The sequence below is a fragment of the Mercenaria mercenaria genome, chromosome 11, assembly GCF_021730395.1.
Source record: "Mercenaria mercenaria strain notata chromosome 11, MADL_Memer_1, whole genome shotgun sequence".
In the NCBI taxonomy this organism is placed as follows: Eukaryota; Metazoa; Mollusca; class Bivalvia; order Venerida; family Veneridae; genus Mercenaria; species Mercenaria mercenaria.
In genome coordinates, this window is record NC_069371.1 from 54,540,723 (window position 1) to 54,560,536 (window position 19,814).

General features: G+C 34.7%; 1 protein-coding gene across 2 annotated transcripts in view; it reads left to right on the plus strand.

The window, feature by feature from the left end:
• Positions 1 to 3,811, plus strand: part of LOC123532875 (uncharacterized) — a 49,195-nt gene extending 45,384 nt beyond the window's left edge. For both annotated transcript variants that reach the window (XM_053517481.1, XM_053517482.1), the window contains exons 7-10: positions 675 to 835; positions 1,139 to 1,267; positions 1,705 to 1,802; positions 2,105 to 3,811. In XM_053517481.1, the coding sequence (XP_053373456.1) occupies positions 675 to 835; positions 1,139 to 1,267; positions 1,705 to 1,802; positions 2,105 to 2,202 (486 nt within the window). In that variant the 3' untranslated portion in view covers positions 2,203 to 3,811. The remainder of the gene's footprint in view (positions 1 to 674; positions 836 to 1,138; positions 1,268 to 1,704; positions 1,803 to 2,104) is intronic.
• Positions 3,812 to 19,814: the final 16,003 nt, after the last annotated feature.

The window sequence follows — 19,814 nt, forward strand, 5'->3', positions numbered from 1 at the left end:
GCGGAACAATACATGCCAAATGGTTATTGCTAAGCGTTTATTGAAATGTAGAGCTGAATATTTCAAGGTTCAAGGTTCAAGGTTTATTCGGCAAATTTGGCATTATACATGCCTTTGGCCATTAACAAATATAATAGGAACACGGCATATTAACAATTGATACAATACATGTATACACATATAGTTCAAAAAAGTAATAGCGTATGCATACAATAAACAAACGTATAAATTACAGAAAAAAATGTTAGGAAACATCCAAACAAACAAAACATATATAACAATTTACGTGACATTATGTAGTATTGTTATTAAGTGTATATCAATAAACGAAAGCGTATTGGTCATAAAATCATAACTTTGTCTCTTATAAAAATTTCTTCTGAATATTTGAGAGTGAACAGACTGTGAGAATAGTATATATTTCCAAGTATTAGAAAGTTAGATTAATTAAATATAAACCCTTTACTTACACAGTAAGATAATTTGATACTTAGCATCTATCATTTGGCAACAAGCATAAAATATTTGACAATTCGCATTTGGCACTCAGCGATGTATGTGACATAAAGAATTTGGTCTTAGCATAAAGTATGTAGCATTTAGCATTCTGCAATTGTGATAGCACACCAGCCTTTCATAAAAAATAAATATCGACATATTTTTGTGTATTTCAGCAAGTTGTTGGTAGGACGAATCCTAATGTTATGCAAGGTCAGTTTGCCGCTGGACGAGCCGGTCCTATTGCCTTGGGGCAGGTTGGGCCACCGCCAGGATTCAATCCAAATTTTAACCCAAATAATCCATTCATGGGGAATCAAGTCAACCAAATAAATAAGTAAGTTAAAGTACACACAAATATTTAAGAATTTTTACCAGATTTATTGACATACTAATTTACTTTCGGAAAAAAAATATTGATAATAAATTGACAACTTATCTTTGATCATCAATTTTGCATAAACAGTTCTAAAATAGGTAGATTTTTGAATTCTTGTAAAAATGAAATTAAAAAATAACGTAGGACTTTACTTATCATCATTTTCATGCATAAAGTTTTATTCGCGCATTTTTACGCTTTTAAATCATGCCTTCATTTAACTAATTAAGAGATTCAAAATGATCTTTATGAATTTTACAGCAACGTGATTGTTCAGAGGATGCAGTGTAATAGAGGTACAGGAGTTACACACACTGAAAATTCTATCAAAAATGTCGTCCAGTTACAGTGGATTCCTCCCGTTGGTTACAACAGACCTGTACAGTTTGTGTAAGATACATTAAACCTTATTTGCTATACCTATACATACTGTTTTACTTTCAATTCCGTCTCATTTTAGTACATTATATAGACTGCGGGGTATTTGTTAAATATAAATATCTGATGCACCATTTTCACGAGTGGTGTAGCCACGATCATATATAAAAAACTTTCCTTTTCCTTTATTTTTTTTTTTTTTTGGATAAAATACTCGCCGGTGCCAATAAACGCAACTATCAAACGTGTCAATAATTATTGTTGTTACAATGATAAATAACATGAAAATATCAGTATATCATTATTTATAATGTAATCATTAAATTAAAAACATATATTAGAAGTGAATGCCAGTGGAACTGGAATCCTGTTTCTTGTTTGGTATAGGAGACACCTATGTCATAAAAATAGTCAGTATGCGTGAAGTTTAAAAAATATTCTTATTTCAGGGCAACTGTGGTACGAGATTATAACACGTTTTGGATGGGACATAGATCACGTGCAATAAATGCGCGTCCAGCTCTCAGATTGATCAATGGTGGAGTTGGTGCGTGATCCTTTTTTCACTTTAATAGCTGTCTTTTTTCACTTCAATAGCTGTCTTAAGCATATGCAACTCGAGTGTAAACGAAAAGTTTCATTACTAAGAAATATACCACTTTAAATCCGAACAAAGACTCATTCTAACTATTTTTTCTCTGTACATGAATTTTGTTTCTTTTTCATTGATATGGTATTTAGAAGCGCACTAGAATAGTGCAAGACATAAATAGCATTGCCATAAAATCACATCAAATGTGCTGTACTGAAATATTGCATTGACCTTTTTCTTTCTTTTTTTCTTTGCAGCTAACACGGCCAGATGGTACAACAGCGCTGCAAAAGCTTCTTCCGGATTCGTCTTGTTGATGACATCATTGTGCACTTTATTATTTTTTCTCTTTTGATGATAAATAAGACGATATTTTCGAATCTGTGTGCTAATGTTACTGTGCCTGACATAATGATTCACTATATAAGATAACACCCTGAAATATAAAAGACGCCTGAAAAGGGGTGTTGTGAACTTCTACCTGATGACGGCGTTTTTTATCGTCTGCGATAAAGAAATTTTATGACTACCTGAAACTGGACAGTGTGTAGCTAAATGCCATATAGTTTTTAAATTCCTGTTGAGAGGATGCTATTGTACAAGGCTGTAAAAAGTTTGCAGAATCAGTTACAGCTGTTTAAAAATGTGTGTTACATTTTTCCAAATATTTTGAAGAAATTGACACTGAATGTTAATTGATAAATCTGTTTATATGATGTATCAGTGCTATATACCCTTCAGCATAATTCATTATATGTTTATTCTCATACAGCTGATGTATATGACGATCTTATATCATGCGCCCGCCTGCCAGAGGGGACACATGCTGCTCATTTTATCAATTAAGTAATTAATTAAGTTCATGTCGAATGATCAATGGTGTAAAAATATTTAGAAAAAAGAACATTTTCGCTAGAGGAAATATAGACCATACACAAGTTCAAACATTTTTATGATAAAAAGAACATGATCTAGACGTTTCAAATAATAAGATGATGATAACTGAGCGATTGAGTAATAGTGGTATGTCTGACAGATTGCTGAATGAGTACATGTCCGTGACATGTCTTAGTATTTCTTTTATAGTGTCTTTTTATACGGAATTTATTAAACGAGTTGAATAAAATAATAAAATGCGAGGCCCTTCCGAGCATTTTATCAATTCTATTCAACGAGTTTAATAAATTCTATGCGGAAAGTTACAAATGTATTATTCTTTTTATCACATGTTAGCTTTTCCAATCGAAACATCAAAATTTCTACCTTCTTTAACTGTTATAAACAAGTCAATTTGACCAACGTCTCATATACTATAAACGACGTCGACGCTAAAGCTTTTATTATACACTATAGTAACTTGTATTATCATTTTTATGTAATGGCTTTATTTCACTCCCGCGACGTCAAACATGTGATAGACAGATATAGTAAGCCTGAACATTTCGGTTATAATTTAATCTTAATAGTTTAACATGCAAACAATATTATGATTCTCCATTACAGAACTGAAGGCATTTCGCATAATTACTTATTAGATTTTGTAGCATCAGAACACATAGTTTTACAAAAGTTTTCATGTATGCTAGAATGTGTATGAGTGAATGAGTTAGTGTGTGTGTGTGTGCGCGCGTGCGCGTGTGCGTGTGCGTGTGTGTGTGTGTGTGTGTGTGCGTGTGAACTAATGGACGTGTGAATGAACGATAGAACGAACGAGAACAAAAAGACACATCTCTGTACCCATAAAGACTTTCAGATACTTTCCTTTTATCAGACCGAGAAAAGACTATATCGGTTACCATTTCATGATATTTGAAAGATAGAAGCTGTGCCTCTTTGACGACATAACACTTAGTTCAGCTTGAGAGAGTAACTATCACGTGTAACTAACTTTGTAACCCGCATGGCTGTAACTGAATGAATGTAATATGTTTATACATGTTTTTTATTTTAAATAAACAGTGCCTTGTAAACGTTGTATGTTACGTACTTTATAATACTGATGATAAAACTGATGTTTATATTTTACAACAGTAGACCTTGCCTTGCGTCTGCCACTCTAGTAAACTAAAACTGATTCCTAAACGTTGTCTACTTGTTGTTGATGATGACTTGTACATTAATTTCCATTTGATTTGGATGGACCTTTTAAGTACTTGTGTACATAAACTACAGATTATGTTCAGAATTGAAAGATAAAGGACATAACGCACAAAAGCAGTCATTCTAATTATCTGTCTCTTACGTCACTGTAAAAAAATCAAAACTGAAGTAGTTCTGATCATGAAACTTTCTTGTACAGTATCTTTATAACATACAATTAAACGGGCGCAGATTTATAGCAAAAATTACAAGAAGAACACACTTATACCTCCATGATGTGACCAATGACCTAATGATCCCTAAAACATGGGTCATTTACTGACCAATGACCTAATGATCCCTAAAACATGGGTCATTTACTGACCATAGCCAGTCATCCTGTGAAGTTTGGTGGCGGTAGGTCCAAGAGCTCTCTAGTTATCGACAGCCGCTAGGTCACTGTGATCTTGATCTTCGACACACTGGGCTCATAAATAACAGGGGCCATTGGACAAAATTAATCAGTCTATGTATTTTGGTGGCTGTTCGCCAGAACATCCTCCTATTGGCCTACTAACCCTTAAAGCTATTTAGTACATCATTCTTATGATTGAAAAGTGTTGGCTAAATGATTCTTAAATTCTTGATTGGAAACCAAATGGTCTATAGACCGACCGAAATAAGCAAAATAATATACCCATTCTTAATTCTTCGAAACGTTGGAAGTGAAAGATGGGGACAGGGAGTTTTGGAAATATAAATATGTTACGCAGATTTTGTTACAAGGAGCATGTTGCAGACGACATCATGACGCATGTGGTAACTTTGTTGTGAGTTAATGCGCATGTCAGACAGGACGGCGATAATACGGGATAGTTATGCAGCGACAACGCAACAGATGATGGCAATAGCATGATGGTGATAGAGCGAAGGAACGATGAAGACGATGAGAAGTAATATCGTGTCTTCATGTGCCGCTGTAGCTTCGCTTCATCTCTATCTAATCGTAGTATAACGTCTGTTGTGCCTTCGCGCCATTACCATCGTGCTATCATACTGTCGTGTCTTAACCACCATGTCATCGTACAGGCGTGGTATCACGCGTACCTGAGGCGACATTTTGGCTGAAAAAGGACACCGTACTGAGAAGTCCCACTACCAATGTCCTTCAAATATTCTTTTTCCGCTAAAGAATCTCGGTCTAGAGTGTGTCGGCTAGTTTTAGATGACTATATGGAAAACGTTCTCTTCAGAATTATTCCAATTTATTTTGGTTGGCTATCTACCAAACTCCTTCAGGTTATTGTGATTTATCTAAATTCATGGTGGTCAGGGACCGGGCTAGTGTCTTCTATATGTCGCTATACTGAAACTTCATGGTGGTCAGGGGCCGGGCTAGTGTTTTCTATATGTCGCTATACTGAAACTTCATGGTGGTCAGGGGCCGGGCTAGTGTTTTCTATATGTCGCTATACTGAAACTTCATGGTGGTCAGGGGCCGGGCTAGTGTTTTCTATATGTCGCTATACTGAAACTTCATGGTGGTCAGGGGCCGGGCAAGTGTTTTCTATACGTCGCTATACTGAAACGTCATGGTGGTCAGGGGCCGGGCTAGTGTTTTCTATACGTCGCTATCATGTGACTGAAACTTCATGGTGGTCAGGGGCCGGGCTAGTGTTTTCTGTATGTCGCTATACTGAAATTTTTATGGTGGTCAGGGGCCGGGCTAGTGTTTTCTATATGTCGCTATATTGAAACGCCATGGTGGTCAGGGGCCGGGCTAGTGTTTTCTATACGTCGCTATACTGAAACGCCATGGTGGTCAGGGGGCGGGCTAGTGTTTTCTATATGTCGCTATACTGAAACGCCATGGTGGTCAGGGGCCGGGCTAGTGTTTTCTATATGTCGCTATACTGAAACGTCATGGTGGTCAGGGGCCGGGCTGGTGTTTTCTATATGTCGCTATACTGAAACGTCATGGTGGTCAGGGACCGGGCTTGTGTTTTCTATATGCCGCTATACTTAAACGCCATGGTGGTCAGGGACCGGGCTGGTGTTTTCTATATGTCCCTATACTGAAACGCCATGGTGGTCAGGGACCGGGCTGGTGTTTTCTATATGTCGCTATACTGAAACGCCATGGTGGTCAGGGCCGGGCTAGTGTTTTCTATATGTCGCTTTACTGAAACGTCATGGGGGTCAGGGACCGGGCTGGTGTTTTCTATATGTCGCTATACTAAAATGCCATGGTGGTCAGGGGCCGGGCTGGTGTTTTCTATATGTCGCTATACTGAAACGTCATGGTGGTCAGGGACCGGGCTAGTGTTTTCTATATGTCGCTATACTGAAACACAGAAACACCGTTCCTATTTCAAAATAATTTCACAACAATGTTCCTTGGGAGACAATCTAACAAAATTGGTTGGAAAATGAACCTGCATTTCATCATTGAGGTTTACAGGAATTCAACATATAAACTGAAACTGAAACTGATTAATTTGATTAAACGCCTGTTTCTATACAATGGCATATTCAATGGCGTTGTACCTAATAATAATAATATAATGTTATTAATCAAGCAATTTCATATTGGCCTTGTTATTTGTGCAAGGGTTGTCGTATTGGCCCGAGGCCGTAAACTTCACAATATTACACACCGTATTAGATTAATTGCGAACATCATATGAAACAGACAGAGCTAATACAAAACATATTGTAATACTGTAAAGTTGAATAATAATAATTATTATTATTAATGGTGCCATCACTTTTTTTTTTAAAGAAATACTACACACAACCCTACCCATAGAGCATGTGCCAGCAAGTAAATTTAATTTAACAAACTGAAAATATAAATGTTAAAATGTAAATACTTTTACAAAAATATTAAAAACTATCACCTGCTGTTAACACATATAAAACAATTATAAAAAAAATAATTAAACAATGCCATAAAGTCTCTAAAATACAGTGTTTTAAGGGGTTTTTTTTTAATGCATCAAGTATTTTATTTTTGCAAAGTTGTAACTTCTAACGGCAGTTCATTCCGCATTTTTGGACCAATTGTACAGAAACTTATATCATTAAATGTTTTGCACTTGTTGTATGGAACAACATAACGACATTCAGATTTTTCTGACTAAACCTTGAGATAGTTGTGTTTGAATTAGCACGCGCTTTCTTGAGGGAGAAATTTTTTCTAAGCCTTTCTGCAAGATTTACAGCGATTTCCTGTTAGATAATCTGCCATTTAATAATTAAAGATCAGAGGACTTAATTTTGATTCTTAGCGGATAAATCCAACTTGGAAAATAGAATTATTGAAAATGTCATGTACAAAAACATCAAATCTTGTATTGGTAAAGGCAGCTAAAAAATGAATATTATGCGTTTCTTGATCCTTTCAGTATTTATTTTTCATAAATTCTAAAATTGAAGATCCGGATAATTCATGAATCCACTCTGCTAGACGTCTTTTCGTGGTCACACACCACCTATTGTTACCATGTAAAAAGATAACAGTGACATAATACAATAACCCACTATGAAATTTAAGCAAAATTACCTTTGTGAGAACGCATTTTAATGATATAACTTCGCTAAATGATAAATGATACAGCAAACGCTAAATGATAAAAAATAGAGGCTCGCTAAAAGATACAAAACTAACGCTAAAGGATACAACATTTTAAGGCTCGCTAAAAGCTACAACCCGTTGACGCTAAAAGATACAAGTTTTCTATAGGGGTATATGGAAAATTTCTACATTTGTTGACGATTTCACGAAATTCTTATCTCATTTTATGCAGGACTTGTCACACGAATATGTAAATATAGTTTTGTATGTTTCCTGTTTAATAAACATATACATGATCCCAACTGAATTTTTCTGGTGTGCTCGCCAGTAACATCCGTGCAGTCTGTACGTTTAATAAACATACACATGATCCCAATTGAATTTTTCTGGTGTGCTCGCCAGTAACATCCGTGCAGTCATTGTACGTTTAATAAACATATACATGATCCCAACTGAATTTTTTTTCTGGTGTGCTCGCCAGTAACATCCGTGCAGTCATTGTACGTTTAATAAACATACACATGATCCCAATTGAATTTTTCTGGTGTGCTCGCCAGTAACATCCGTGCAGTCATTGTACGTTTAATAAACATATACATGATCCCAACTGAATTTTTTTTCTGGTGTGCTCGCCAGTAACATCCGTGCAGTCATTGTACGTTTAATAAACATTATACATGATCCCAATTGATTTTCTTTCTGGTGTGCTCGCCAGTAACATCCGTGCAGTCATTGTACGTTTAATAAACATATACATGAACCCAATTGAATTTTTTTTTTCTGGTGTGCTCGCCAGTAACATCCGTGCAGTCATTGTACGTTTAATAAACATTATACATGATCCCAATTGATTTTTTTTCTGGTGTGCTCGCCAGTAACATCCGTGCAGTTATTGTACGTTTAATAAACATATACATGATCCCAATTGATTTTTTTTTCTGGTGTGCTCGCCAGTAACATCCGTGCAGTCATTGTACGTTTAATAAACATTATACATGATCCCAACTGAATTTTTCTGGTGTGCTCGCCAGTAACATCCGTGCAGTCATTGTACGTTTAATAAACATATACATGATCCCAATTGATTTTTTTTTCTGGTGTGCTCGCCAGTAACATCCGTGCAGTCATTGTACGTTTAATAAACATTATACATGACCTCAACTGAATTTTTCTGGTGTGCTCGCCAGTAACATCCGTGCAGTCATTGTACGTTTAATAAACATATACATGATCCCAATTGATTTTTTTTTCTGGTGTGCTCGTCAGTAACATCCGTGCAGTCATTGTACGTTTAATAAACATTATACATGATCCCAACTGAATTTTTCTGGTGTGCTCGCCAGTAACATCCGTGCAGTCATTGTACGTTTAATAAACATATACATGATCCCAACTGATTTTTTTCTGGTGTGCTCGCCAGTAACATCCGTGCAGTCATTGTACGTTTAATAAACATTATACATGATCCCAACTGAATTTTTCTGGTGTGCTCGCCAGTAACATCCGTGCAGTCATTGTACGTTTAATAAACATATACATGATCCCAATTGATTTTTTTTCTGGTGTGCTCGCCAGTAACATCCGTGCAGTCATTGTACGTTTAATAAACATATACATGATCCCAACTGATTTTTTTTCTGGTGTGCTCGCCAGTATCATCCGTGCAGTCATTGTACGTTTAATAAACATTATACATGATCCCAATTGATTTTTTTTCTGGTGTGCTCGCCAGTAACATCCGTGCAGTCATTGTACGTTTAATAAAGATATACATGATCCCAATTGATTTTCTTTTCTGGTGTGCTCGCCAGTATCATCCGTGCAGTCATTGTACTCTTAAAACTAGTAACATAAACTAGTGAAAATTGAATCGAAGTTGATTACACAGGCATATAAGCCGGGAATACAGATGATCATATTTCATCTTTTACCTTTTAGCTGTCTGTTTTACAACAAGAGAGGTTGACTGGGTTAACGGACTGTCCTACATATGGTGTACAAATTCGGCCGAAATCTTCTTTTCAAAATATACGTGCACTTATATAGAGGATATTACATATGAGTGTCTTGTCATTTTAATTTTTTTAAACAAGTTGAATAAAATGATAAAATCCGAGGCGCTGTCGAGCATTTTATGAATTTTATTCAACGAGATTGATAAATTCAATGTGAAAAGACACAAATGTAATATTCTTTTATCACGTGTAAGTTGTTTTTTTTTCTGCTGAAACATAAAAATTACTTCTTTCTTTACATTATCAAATTTATCTAATGGCTTTGATTCATTCAAACGACATCAAACATGTGATGGAAAAATATGAGCCGCGCCATGAGAAAACCAACATAATGCATTTGCAGGACTAATTTTCAAAAAATCGATGTAGTCCAGTAAGGCTAAATGTACAGTCTGGTCAGAAATGGTCCAGACTTAAAAGGCTAAATACCAGACCTAAATGGCTAAATACCAGACGCACACTTAGCTTTCTTGTATTGTATTCTTGTTTTGTTAATTGATATTTTTTTTTTCTATACAAATCTGAATATTTGAATAAACAGTTGATAATTAGTACGAGTTTATATGATATCAGAATAGTAAAATCATATTCAATAAAGATTTCCCAGCTTGCTTCGAAATTTAAAAAATCTCAGAATTTATTTCTCGGTGAGGACAGTCGGTGACAGGTAGCTCAGTTGGTTAGAGCACCACAGACATAGTAGAACAATGTCATTGTGAGGTCTCAGGTTCGAATCCTGACCTGGCACTTGTCCATCATATAAGCTCCAATTATGTCAATTTACACTTCCTAATTTTAACACATAAAACTTCAATTCTACATGTACATTTGATCTTATAATATTTTTCATAACACAGCACATTTAGAAAGTGTTTCCAGCATTCTGCCATGGAGAACTTATTGAGATTGATTTATTATTATAAATTTTGTTGTTGAGCACAGTATTTTATTACCTTTGATATAATGTTACAGTTTAGTTACATGAATCAGTAGGTATAAACTTATGTAACATTTAGATTTTTTTCAACTGAGAAACAGGCATGTCCCATGTTTTTAAACTGCAGGTCAATAGGCAGTACAAACTGGGACATGTTTGTTTTATTTGTACAAACATTTCTGTTGTAATTTTAAGAGTAATCAAACACATGAGTCTACTTTAGATGAATAATGAGCAAGATACCAGCATCAGTATATTACATATTTGTAAAGGTCACTGTGCGAGACACCAGCATCAGTATGTTACATATCTGTAAAGGTCACTGTGCGAGACACCAGCATCAGTATGTTACATATCTGTAAAGGTCACTGAGCGAGACACCAGCATCAGTATGTTACATATCTGTAAAGGTCACATATCTGTAAAGGTCACTGAGCGAGACACCAGCATCAGTATGTTTGATATCTGTAAAGGTCACTGAGCAAGACACCAGCATCAGTATGTTTGATATCTGTAAAGGTCACTGTACAGGACACCAGCATCAGTATGTTACATATCTGTAAAGGTCACTGTACAAGACACCAGCATCAGTATGTTACATATCTGTAAAGGTCACTGTGCGAGACACATATCTGTAAAGATCACTGTACAAGACACCAGCATCAGTATGTTACATATCTGTAAAGATCACTGTACAAGACACCAGCATCAGTATGTTACATATCTGTAAAGATCACTGTACAAGACACCAGCATCAGTATGTTACATATTTGTAAAGATCACTGTACAAGATACTAGCATCAGTTTGTTACATATTTGTAAAGATCACTGTACATAATCCTTGTATACTTCTCAATCTGCTGCATGAGCTGTCTTTCAAAAATTGTAGTGATATATAGAAATAATGGAATCTTTTGAAACTAAGTGACATTGTTATTTTTGTATCAAAATAAATTATGAATAAATTCCATTTCAGAAGAAAGGGATTTGATTTAAACATATTGCTTTGTGTTTCACGGCCTGTAAACACTGGCTCGTCGTCTTTGAGGAGATGAGTTGAAAAAAGAGCCAATGATACTTCCGAGGAGGCGCTAATGACCGGAACTTCATGCAGAATGTAAACAAAGAAGAAGGGTGAGTTGATTGTTTCCTTTCTCCAATAAATGTAAGGCCCTATTTTAAAAAATAGCCAATGTAGTTCCACTCAGAAATGATTATACTTTTTATATATGCAGGCCATTTTGCAAGGTAAATGCATTCCTTGACGTGAGAACTTTTGAAAGTTGGAAAATACAGTAAGTCCAAACCAAAAGTGGACATTTTCCCATATATTTCACCCTAATTTACACAAATTTAAGATTTTATAGTCCCTGCATCAACCTTGCTGAAAAGCATATCTTACTACTGCATGACTTACGTGGTTTACTAGCGTGTTTATCCCGTACACGTGCATTTATCACCATGTGGAGGAGCCAACGCCATCTGTTGAGGCAATATTTGATGTCAGGTTTGTTTTTAATTAATGCTACGTAGTAAGAATGGGTATTACAGAATTATAAATACAGTTTTCTAATTTTACTTAAATAACGTTTGTAAGGAAACATGTATGTTGATACTTAATTTCCAGCTAGCGCGATTCACTGATTTGCCGATCCTATTCTGCGGAATATCGAAAAAAAAATCATTTCTTATATTTACATTATATAGTATCGCTGCCTTTCTCGATTTTATTTATGCTTTCAAATAACTCTTAAAAAATTGTTTCTAAATGAATTAGAAAAGACATAAATATATTGAAAAGATAAAAAAAAAAAAAAACAACTGAGCAAAAATATCGAGGGAGTTTTATAAATAAAGTGTACATTCTAACATGACCAGCAATGCTTAAATCGTCAAAACGATATTGTGTTCACGTCGCAGTCGGAGTCGGCATCGCCGTTGGAAATTGTTTTTTTATAAAGTCAAATATCTCTGTTACTATCAAAGCTATTGACTTGAAACTTAAAACAGTTATTTACTATCAAAGTCCAGGAGAAACAATCTCTATAACTCTGATTGAATTTTGACAGAGTTATGCCCCTTTTTAACTTAGAGTTTTAAGTTTTATAAAGTTTTACTGGCAAAGCTCTAATTCAGAGTCAAGTACTGAGAAAAGTCGAGTGGGCTGTCTTATGGACAGCTCTTGTTATTTTAGGTAGATTATGTGCATTTGGGTAGTATAATACAATTTGAAGCATCAAATTATAAACATTAAAACGGAATAGATATTACATTGCGAGAACGAAAACGCTTTATACGAGTGTTCATCACCTAGGAAATGAACTGGTCAGTGGCTCCGACTCTGGACTTTTGCGCCTCCTCCAAGGCTTTGGCTCCTCCTCTTAGCCAAAATTGAGCATAGAGGGGTAAAACCCGCCGTTAAAACACACAAATAATACAGATTTAACATACCATTATAGGAAAAATTGGTACAATGTATATTTACTCTTATATGTGTAAATTGGGACGAAATATATGGGTAAATCTCCACTTTTGGTCCGAACTTGCCCCATTTTCCAACTTTCAAAAGTTCTCACGTCAAGGAATGCATTTACCTTGCAAAATGGCCTGCATATATAAAAAGTATAATCATTTCTGAGTGGAACTACATTGGCTATTTTTTGAAATAGGGCCTTACATTTATCTGAGAAAGGAAACAATCTACTCACTCTTCTTCTTTGTTTACATTCTGCATAAAGTTCCGGTCATTAGCGCCTCCTCGGAAGTATCATTGGCTCTTTTTTCAATTCATCTCCTTAAAGAGGACGAGCCAGTGTTTACAGGCCGTGTGTTTTAAAGGGTATGGTTGACATAATATTTACTAACAGTTTGGTTGGAAGATGGAAAAAAGATGGAGAGAATTTTTGGTCAAATATTTGAAATAAAACATACTTTCTGAGACAAAAATGAACCAAATATTTTACAACTAGCCTGGGAAGTAGAACTCTTGTGTGAAATACTATCAAATTAAAACATTGAACAGAATCTAGAAACATTTTAAACACCTTTTATTGACTATTTATATATAAACATCATTAACATTCTAGTTATTATTTTTATTTAAGTTATGACTGTATTACCCATTTACCTCTTACTGATCTAATAAAATGTTTTAATGTGTGTACCAGTTACAATATTAATAATCATTTGTAATATAACATGACTTCTTACATAAATATCTGGTCCATAGTTTGTGTTTCATGACATGTCTAATATTTGAGAATAATAGTGACTATTAATGTCTAAAGTCATGTAATATACCACTTATTGAATTGTTTGCCGGTCAGTGTTCATATCTTAGCCTTTTTTTACTATTGACCAGCAAATACTTCCATTAATAATTATATTGTATTGAAGTTGTCTGTGCTTAGGAATTTATATGTTTACCGAAGTGTATTTGTTTGATCTGTTACCCATGCTTAGTAGGCCTGTTAATTAATAAAAAATAAACTGCAAAATAGTGTGTATTAACTTTAATATATGTACAAATAAAACTGGAATTTACAAATGTGGTTGTTTTTCTCATGATAGTGATGTTGAAAACTGATATCCTGTCAGTATTACATTGCCCATGATTCATACAAACAACAAGTCCTTTTTAGCATTTCCAGCTAGTAGCAGCAGAGAAATTACTCTCTCTTTGGTCTAACTGCCAGTGGTGCACCAAGGGAAAGACTAGACTATCAGAATTGCAATATGTAAACTTAGAGAAAGTGTTTGGTCATTAACTCTTTGAACAGAATATGATATACATGTACATTGACATGGGGTGCCAGCTGGTATATCGGGCCACACTTAAGCACTCTGTTTGTGCATCATTTAGACGTTTAGGACATTAATCTTGAGAAGGAATATTATAATTCAATAAGTCACACTTGACTGAGCTACAGATACCGAAAGCTGTTGTCATTAAAAGCTGGCCAATAAAACTCCGTGACCTTAGAAATAACCTCCGTTAGACTACTCTTTCCTAATTGAGGCGAGTCTCTGACTGAACGCGTTCCGTGGATTACATATTACTAAACCCGAGGATGTTACTTCCTCTATTCTTGAGGAACATAACATACATTCAATCAACCAGATAGACATATATCAGTAAATTTAAATGTAAACAACTAAATATTATCGTTACCTTGAAATGCATAGTCAATATATGAAAACAAATCCCATTGCGACACTCTAATTATGCGCAACAAATTCATGCATCGAATCGTAAATGATTATGGCCGTATTTACTCTACTGAAAGTGGTAACAGATTTAATTTGTTGTTGGATTTAACAATTTATGTTAAATAACTAGCGTAAATACTTACTTGAAAATTTTTGGAAGTTGTAATAACAAGACTTACTATACATTCATTCATGTAATAAAACAATTATAGACTTTTTCATAGGTTGATATCAGGATTTAAAACAGACACTGCAACCAAAATTTTACAAGATGATCATTTTATATTTATATAGATGTGCCCTAGAAGGAACTTTTGCTATGCTTTAACTTGTGATATCTAAGTCTTCCAATCCATATTTAATATACCATATTGCGTTGCAATACTATAGTATAGGAAAGTGAAAGTAGATTTTCCTTTTTGTCAAAAAATAATTCTATGACACGAGTCAGAGAACGATAGCGGTTTAAAAAGTTTAAATAATCACAATGACTCATATTTCTTGTAATAACATGCAAAAAATAAGTTAATTCTGAAAATTTCACCTCCTCCGCGGGATTATGTTTTAGTGTATGTACAATTATCCAAAATCGGCTAGTTATCAGTTCCTAGTATAGAGGTTAGACGGAATGTGTGACGTCACGCTCTATGTATTTGCAAAAATAAAGGGGAGGTCACTCTAACCGTCCTGTTTTTAGCTCGACTTTTCGAAGAATAGGGGAGCTATCCTACTCGCCCCGGCGTCGGCTTGAGCGTCACACAAAAGTTAAAGTTTGTGTACCACCCCAAATATTTTCAAAGTCCATTGAGATATTGCTTTCATATTTTGCATACTTGCATACAGCATGACCCCAGTCTGTAAAAAGGAGGAGGCAACTCTATCAAGCATTTTTGACTGAATTATGGCCCCTTTTCGACTTAGAAGAAATGTTAAGGTTTGCGTACCATCCCAAATATTTTCAAAGTCCATTGAGATATTGCTTTCATATTTTTCATACTTGTTTACCATCATGACCCCAGTCTGTGAAAAGGAGGAGGCAACTCTATAAAGCATTTTGACTGAATTATGGTCGACTTAGAATAAATATTAAAGTTTGCGTACCACCCCAAATATTTTCAAAGTCCATTGAGATATTGCTTTCATATTTTGCATACTTGTTTACCATCATGACCCCAGTCTGTGAAAAGGAGGAGGCAACTCTATCAAGAATTTTGACTGAATTATGGCCCCTTTTCGACTTAGAATATGTTTAGTGTAATGTTAAAGTTTTACTCATTGTTTATAGCGAGCTCGAAGAGCAGGCCCGAAGGGCCTGCTCGAGAATCGAGCTTTACGGTAAGCAAGTATAGATCTACTTCACACTTGGTGATGATTTGAAAAGTTTCGTCGGAAGTTTTAAAAAGCGCACCCTAGCGGACTGGTGCTCACAGAAGTATTCTTTCCCGGAGTGAATACAGAACTTCATTCAATGCTAAAATTATCTAATCACTCGACAATAATGAAGATGATTTCCAGTTGTTTGAAAAAAAAAATATTGCATTTAAAAGATCAAGCATCGCCAGAAATGGAAAAAATGTTCATTTATAAGCAGAAAGAAAAGGGAACGCGGTAATGACGTCACCGTGACACGCTTCCCATAAATTTTGAACGAAATTATATTCACTGTTATAGCTCGGTGTCATGAAAGTAGACTTTTCAAGTGAATGGTTCTCCTGAATCTTGTGATAGTGAATTTTTTTTTGTGACAATAAATGATGCCAATATTTTTTTAGTAAATCCGATTTTTTGAGCCTTTTGAGGCTTTGCCTTAGTTCATATTACGGGAAAACTGAAGGTTTTTCCGTCTATAGATAATGTGTACGTGTATATAAAATTATGTCAAAGTAAACCTATATACCGTTCAACTTGGGAATAAGTTCTATACCTTCACCGGTTTTGTTGTTGTTGTTCTCCCATAATTCTACCGGACCTGCTGCCATGCTTGCGCAATAAATAATTTTCAGGACGACATTTGATAAAATAAAATTTGTTATGAACGATCGGGTGCCGCATTGTTAAAACAAATTATTCTATCGAGTTGAAAGTTCGCGGTATCAATAGAAATCGGTGTTATTCGGGTTTCTTCATGAAACGAGTTTATGGATGAATCAAGCGGCCCGCTTTTCGTTTCCAATAATGAATTATGATGTAAGCTACATTACTGCACTGTTTGAATAACAAAACCGTTGTTTATTTATTTCTTTGATTGTAGAAAAGCCAATAATTTCAAAAAAGGTCAATGTAAAATGAATATAGACACGCTGTCCTAACAAAATTTATTTATATACAAAATTTTATCACACAATCATATCAAAAGTCTCTGTTGTCCAGTGGTTAGCACACATATTTTCCATGCGCGAGGTCCGAGTTCGAATCTCGTAAGTTGCATGATTTTTTTCAGCTGAGGCCCAATTTAATTTTTTTTCTTGATATTTATCACACTTTTTTTAATTACTGGAACACAAATCAATAATAAGTATAGTTAACCAATATTCTGTCTGTAAATTTTGAACAAAATATTCGAAGGCATGGAAAAGCATATATCGATATTGCTTATCTACCCTCCCTTCTACAATCTTTCACATACATTGAAACTACTTTCTAAAAGTCAATTTATTGACTAGAGTTTTAGTAAAATTACACTTGGAAAAAAATGTTGGCTATAAACTTTAGAGGCTCACTACGATCCCTATCAAGCTAAGAAATTAATCTTAATCGTATTCAGAAAAAGGTCCCAGACTGTTAGCAGTTAGGTAAATTAAATTAAATAAAATTCTGGTCAAGAACTTTTTACAATGAATTTGAAATAAGAACTTTACAAGTAAATGGTTGTTTGTCATTCTCACATACACGAGTTTTACCATAGATGTATTTGTGGAACACAATTTGTCCTAAAAGAGTGTCATTTGACACTAATGACATTTAAAAGAATTAAAATAGTCCGTGTTTAGGATAGCAGGATTATGTAAGTTCCGGTATCTATACTACAAAAGAATATCAGAACAAGATGATATTGAATGTGATGTTACACAGGCATAATGTGTAAATTGTTTTGTTTTATTTTTTGGATTGTTTTGTCGTTTTTAGAAACTATTTGTTTGTAACAAATGAACTGAAAAGAATATGTGCATTCCCGGATTCAGAAATTTTTATCAGAGAAACAAATTGATAGCAAAGGCATGATCGTTGTAAACAGAAAGAAATTTGGTAATACTATGTATAAATAAATGACTTGCATTAAAATTTTTATCCAAAACTATTGAGGAAGAGTGTGTTTTACGCATGCTCACTGACAACACATAAAGGCCTGATATTGGGTCACTTTTGAATGACTGTTGCACCATATATAAAACTATGAGGAAAATTTTGTAAATGACAAAGTGTTCGAATTTATCAATGTTCGTACAGCCCCCATTTTACATATCCCTTTCCGGCGCTCACTTCGTGTGAGTTAAAATTAGCTTACTAAATATAAATTTGAATTATGTAAAGTTTTCAGCAAAAGCAGCATTATTTTGATAACAATAAATGATAACAATTTGCAGATATAAAAAAGTGACAGGTAAAAAATCCCTCGTTATCTGTCCGGGTTTATGCAACAGTTTCGTTTTTGTCGTGTTGAGCGACATGTGAAGTTTCCACTTTTCTCTATTTTATCATCAGTACAACTAATGGTACATTTTGGGACTAGATTCTGTGCAGTCAAATATCACTATCATCTTTAACTCATGAACACTATTTTCCATTGTCTGTCTAGGCTTGATACATTTGAAGAAATGATTAGATCTATGTTCATTTAAACAAAACTTTTTAAAACAATTCCCCTTCTTATTTTTATAACAATAGCAAAACCATCAGGCTTACTGTCAAAACTGAAAGACAAACAGAAAATATCAGAAAGAACAATTTAATGCAGAAAAAAAGAAAGAATCCGTATCACTATCACTAGGTTTTCCCGTCAGATAGGCAGCGCCTAATTTCATATTATTATACTATCAAGCACTGAGAATAGTCGAGCGCGCTGTCCACTGACAGCTCTTGTTTAGATACAGAGTTACTTCCGCTATCTCGACGCCATTTCAATAGAAAGGGGAGGTCACTTTAACCAATCATTTTTTATCAAACAGAGTTTCTTCCCCTACCTCATTCGACACCAGGTGCAAAATATAGGGGAGGTCACTCTAACCGACCTGTTTTTATGGTTATAACACACTAAATAGTTATTGTTCTTTATTCCATATACAATTGACCTATTTCCAATGGCCGCAGCACACATCAGGACCCATTTTAAATGTCTGTAACCTACATTTTCTTGAAGAGTTTTGTCAAATAACACTGGTGGTGTATGATCTAAGTTTCCATGAAAAATTTTGTCATGTTGTTATTTCATTATGAAAATGCTACCTACATGTCAAGCATAGATCTGTCATGTGATTTTAGCAAAAAAATTGCAAAGAAAATAAGGAAAATAGCTCTACAGAGCAAAAAAAAAATGAGAACTATTTGTATCCGCCATTATCCTACCATTTTTTTTTTCGCGCCATTTTTCTATTTAGTGTCTGTATGCCTATAAAGGTTATAACACACTAAATAGTTATTGTTCTTTATTCTATATAAAATTGACCTATTTACAATGGCCGCAGCAAACATCAGGACCCATTTTAAATGTCTGTAACCTACATTTTCTTGAAGAGTTTTGTCAATGCTAAATAAAAATCAAAAGAAAATTGGGGGTCATGTTTGATGCAAGAAAAATAATTTCAGTCAATCACACAAACTGCAAAATCAGCTAAAAAATGAGACCCCGAATAACATGATAATTTTGTCATGTCGCTATTTCATTATGAAAATGCTACCTACATGTCAACTTTGTCAAGCATAGATCTGTCATGTGATTTTAGCCAAAAAAAAATGCAAAGAAAGTAAGGAAAATAGCTCTACAGAGCAAAAAGCTGAGAACTATTTGTATCCGCCATAATGCGATACCATTTTTTTTCGCGCCATTTTTCTATTTAGTGTCTGTATGCCTTTAATCATACAGGGTTAGTTTCTTTATCTCCAACATAAAGGGAATGTCACTCTAACAAATCTGGCTTTTTAACCATTGAAAT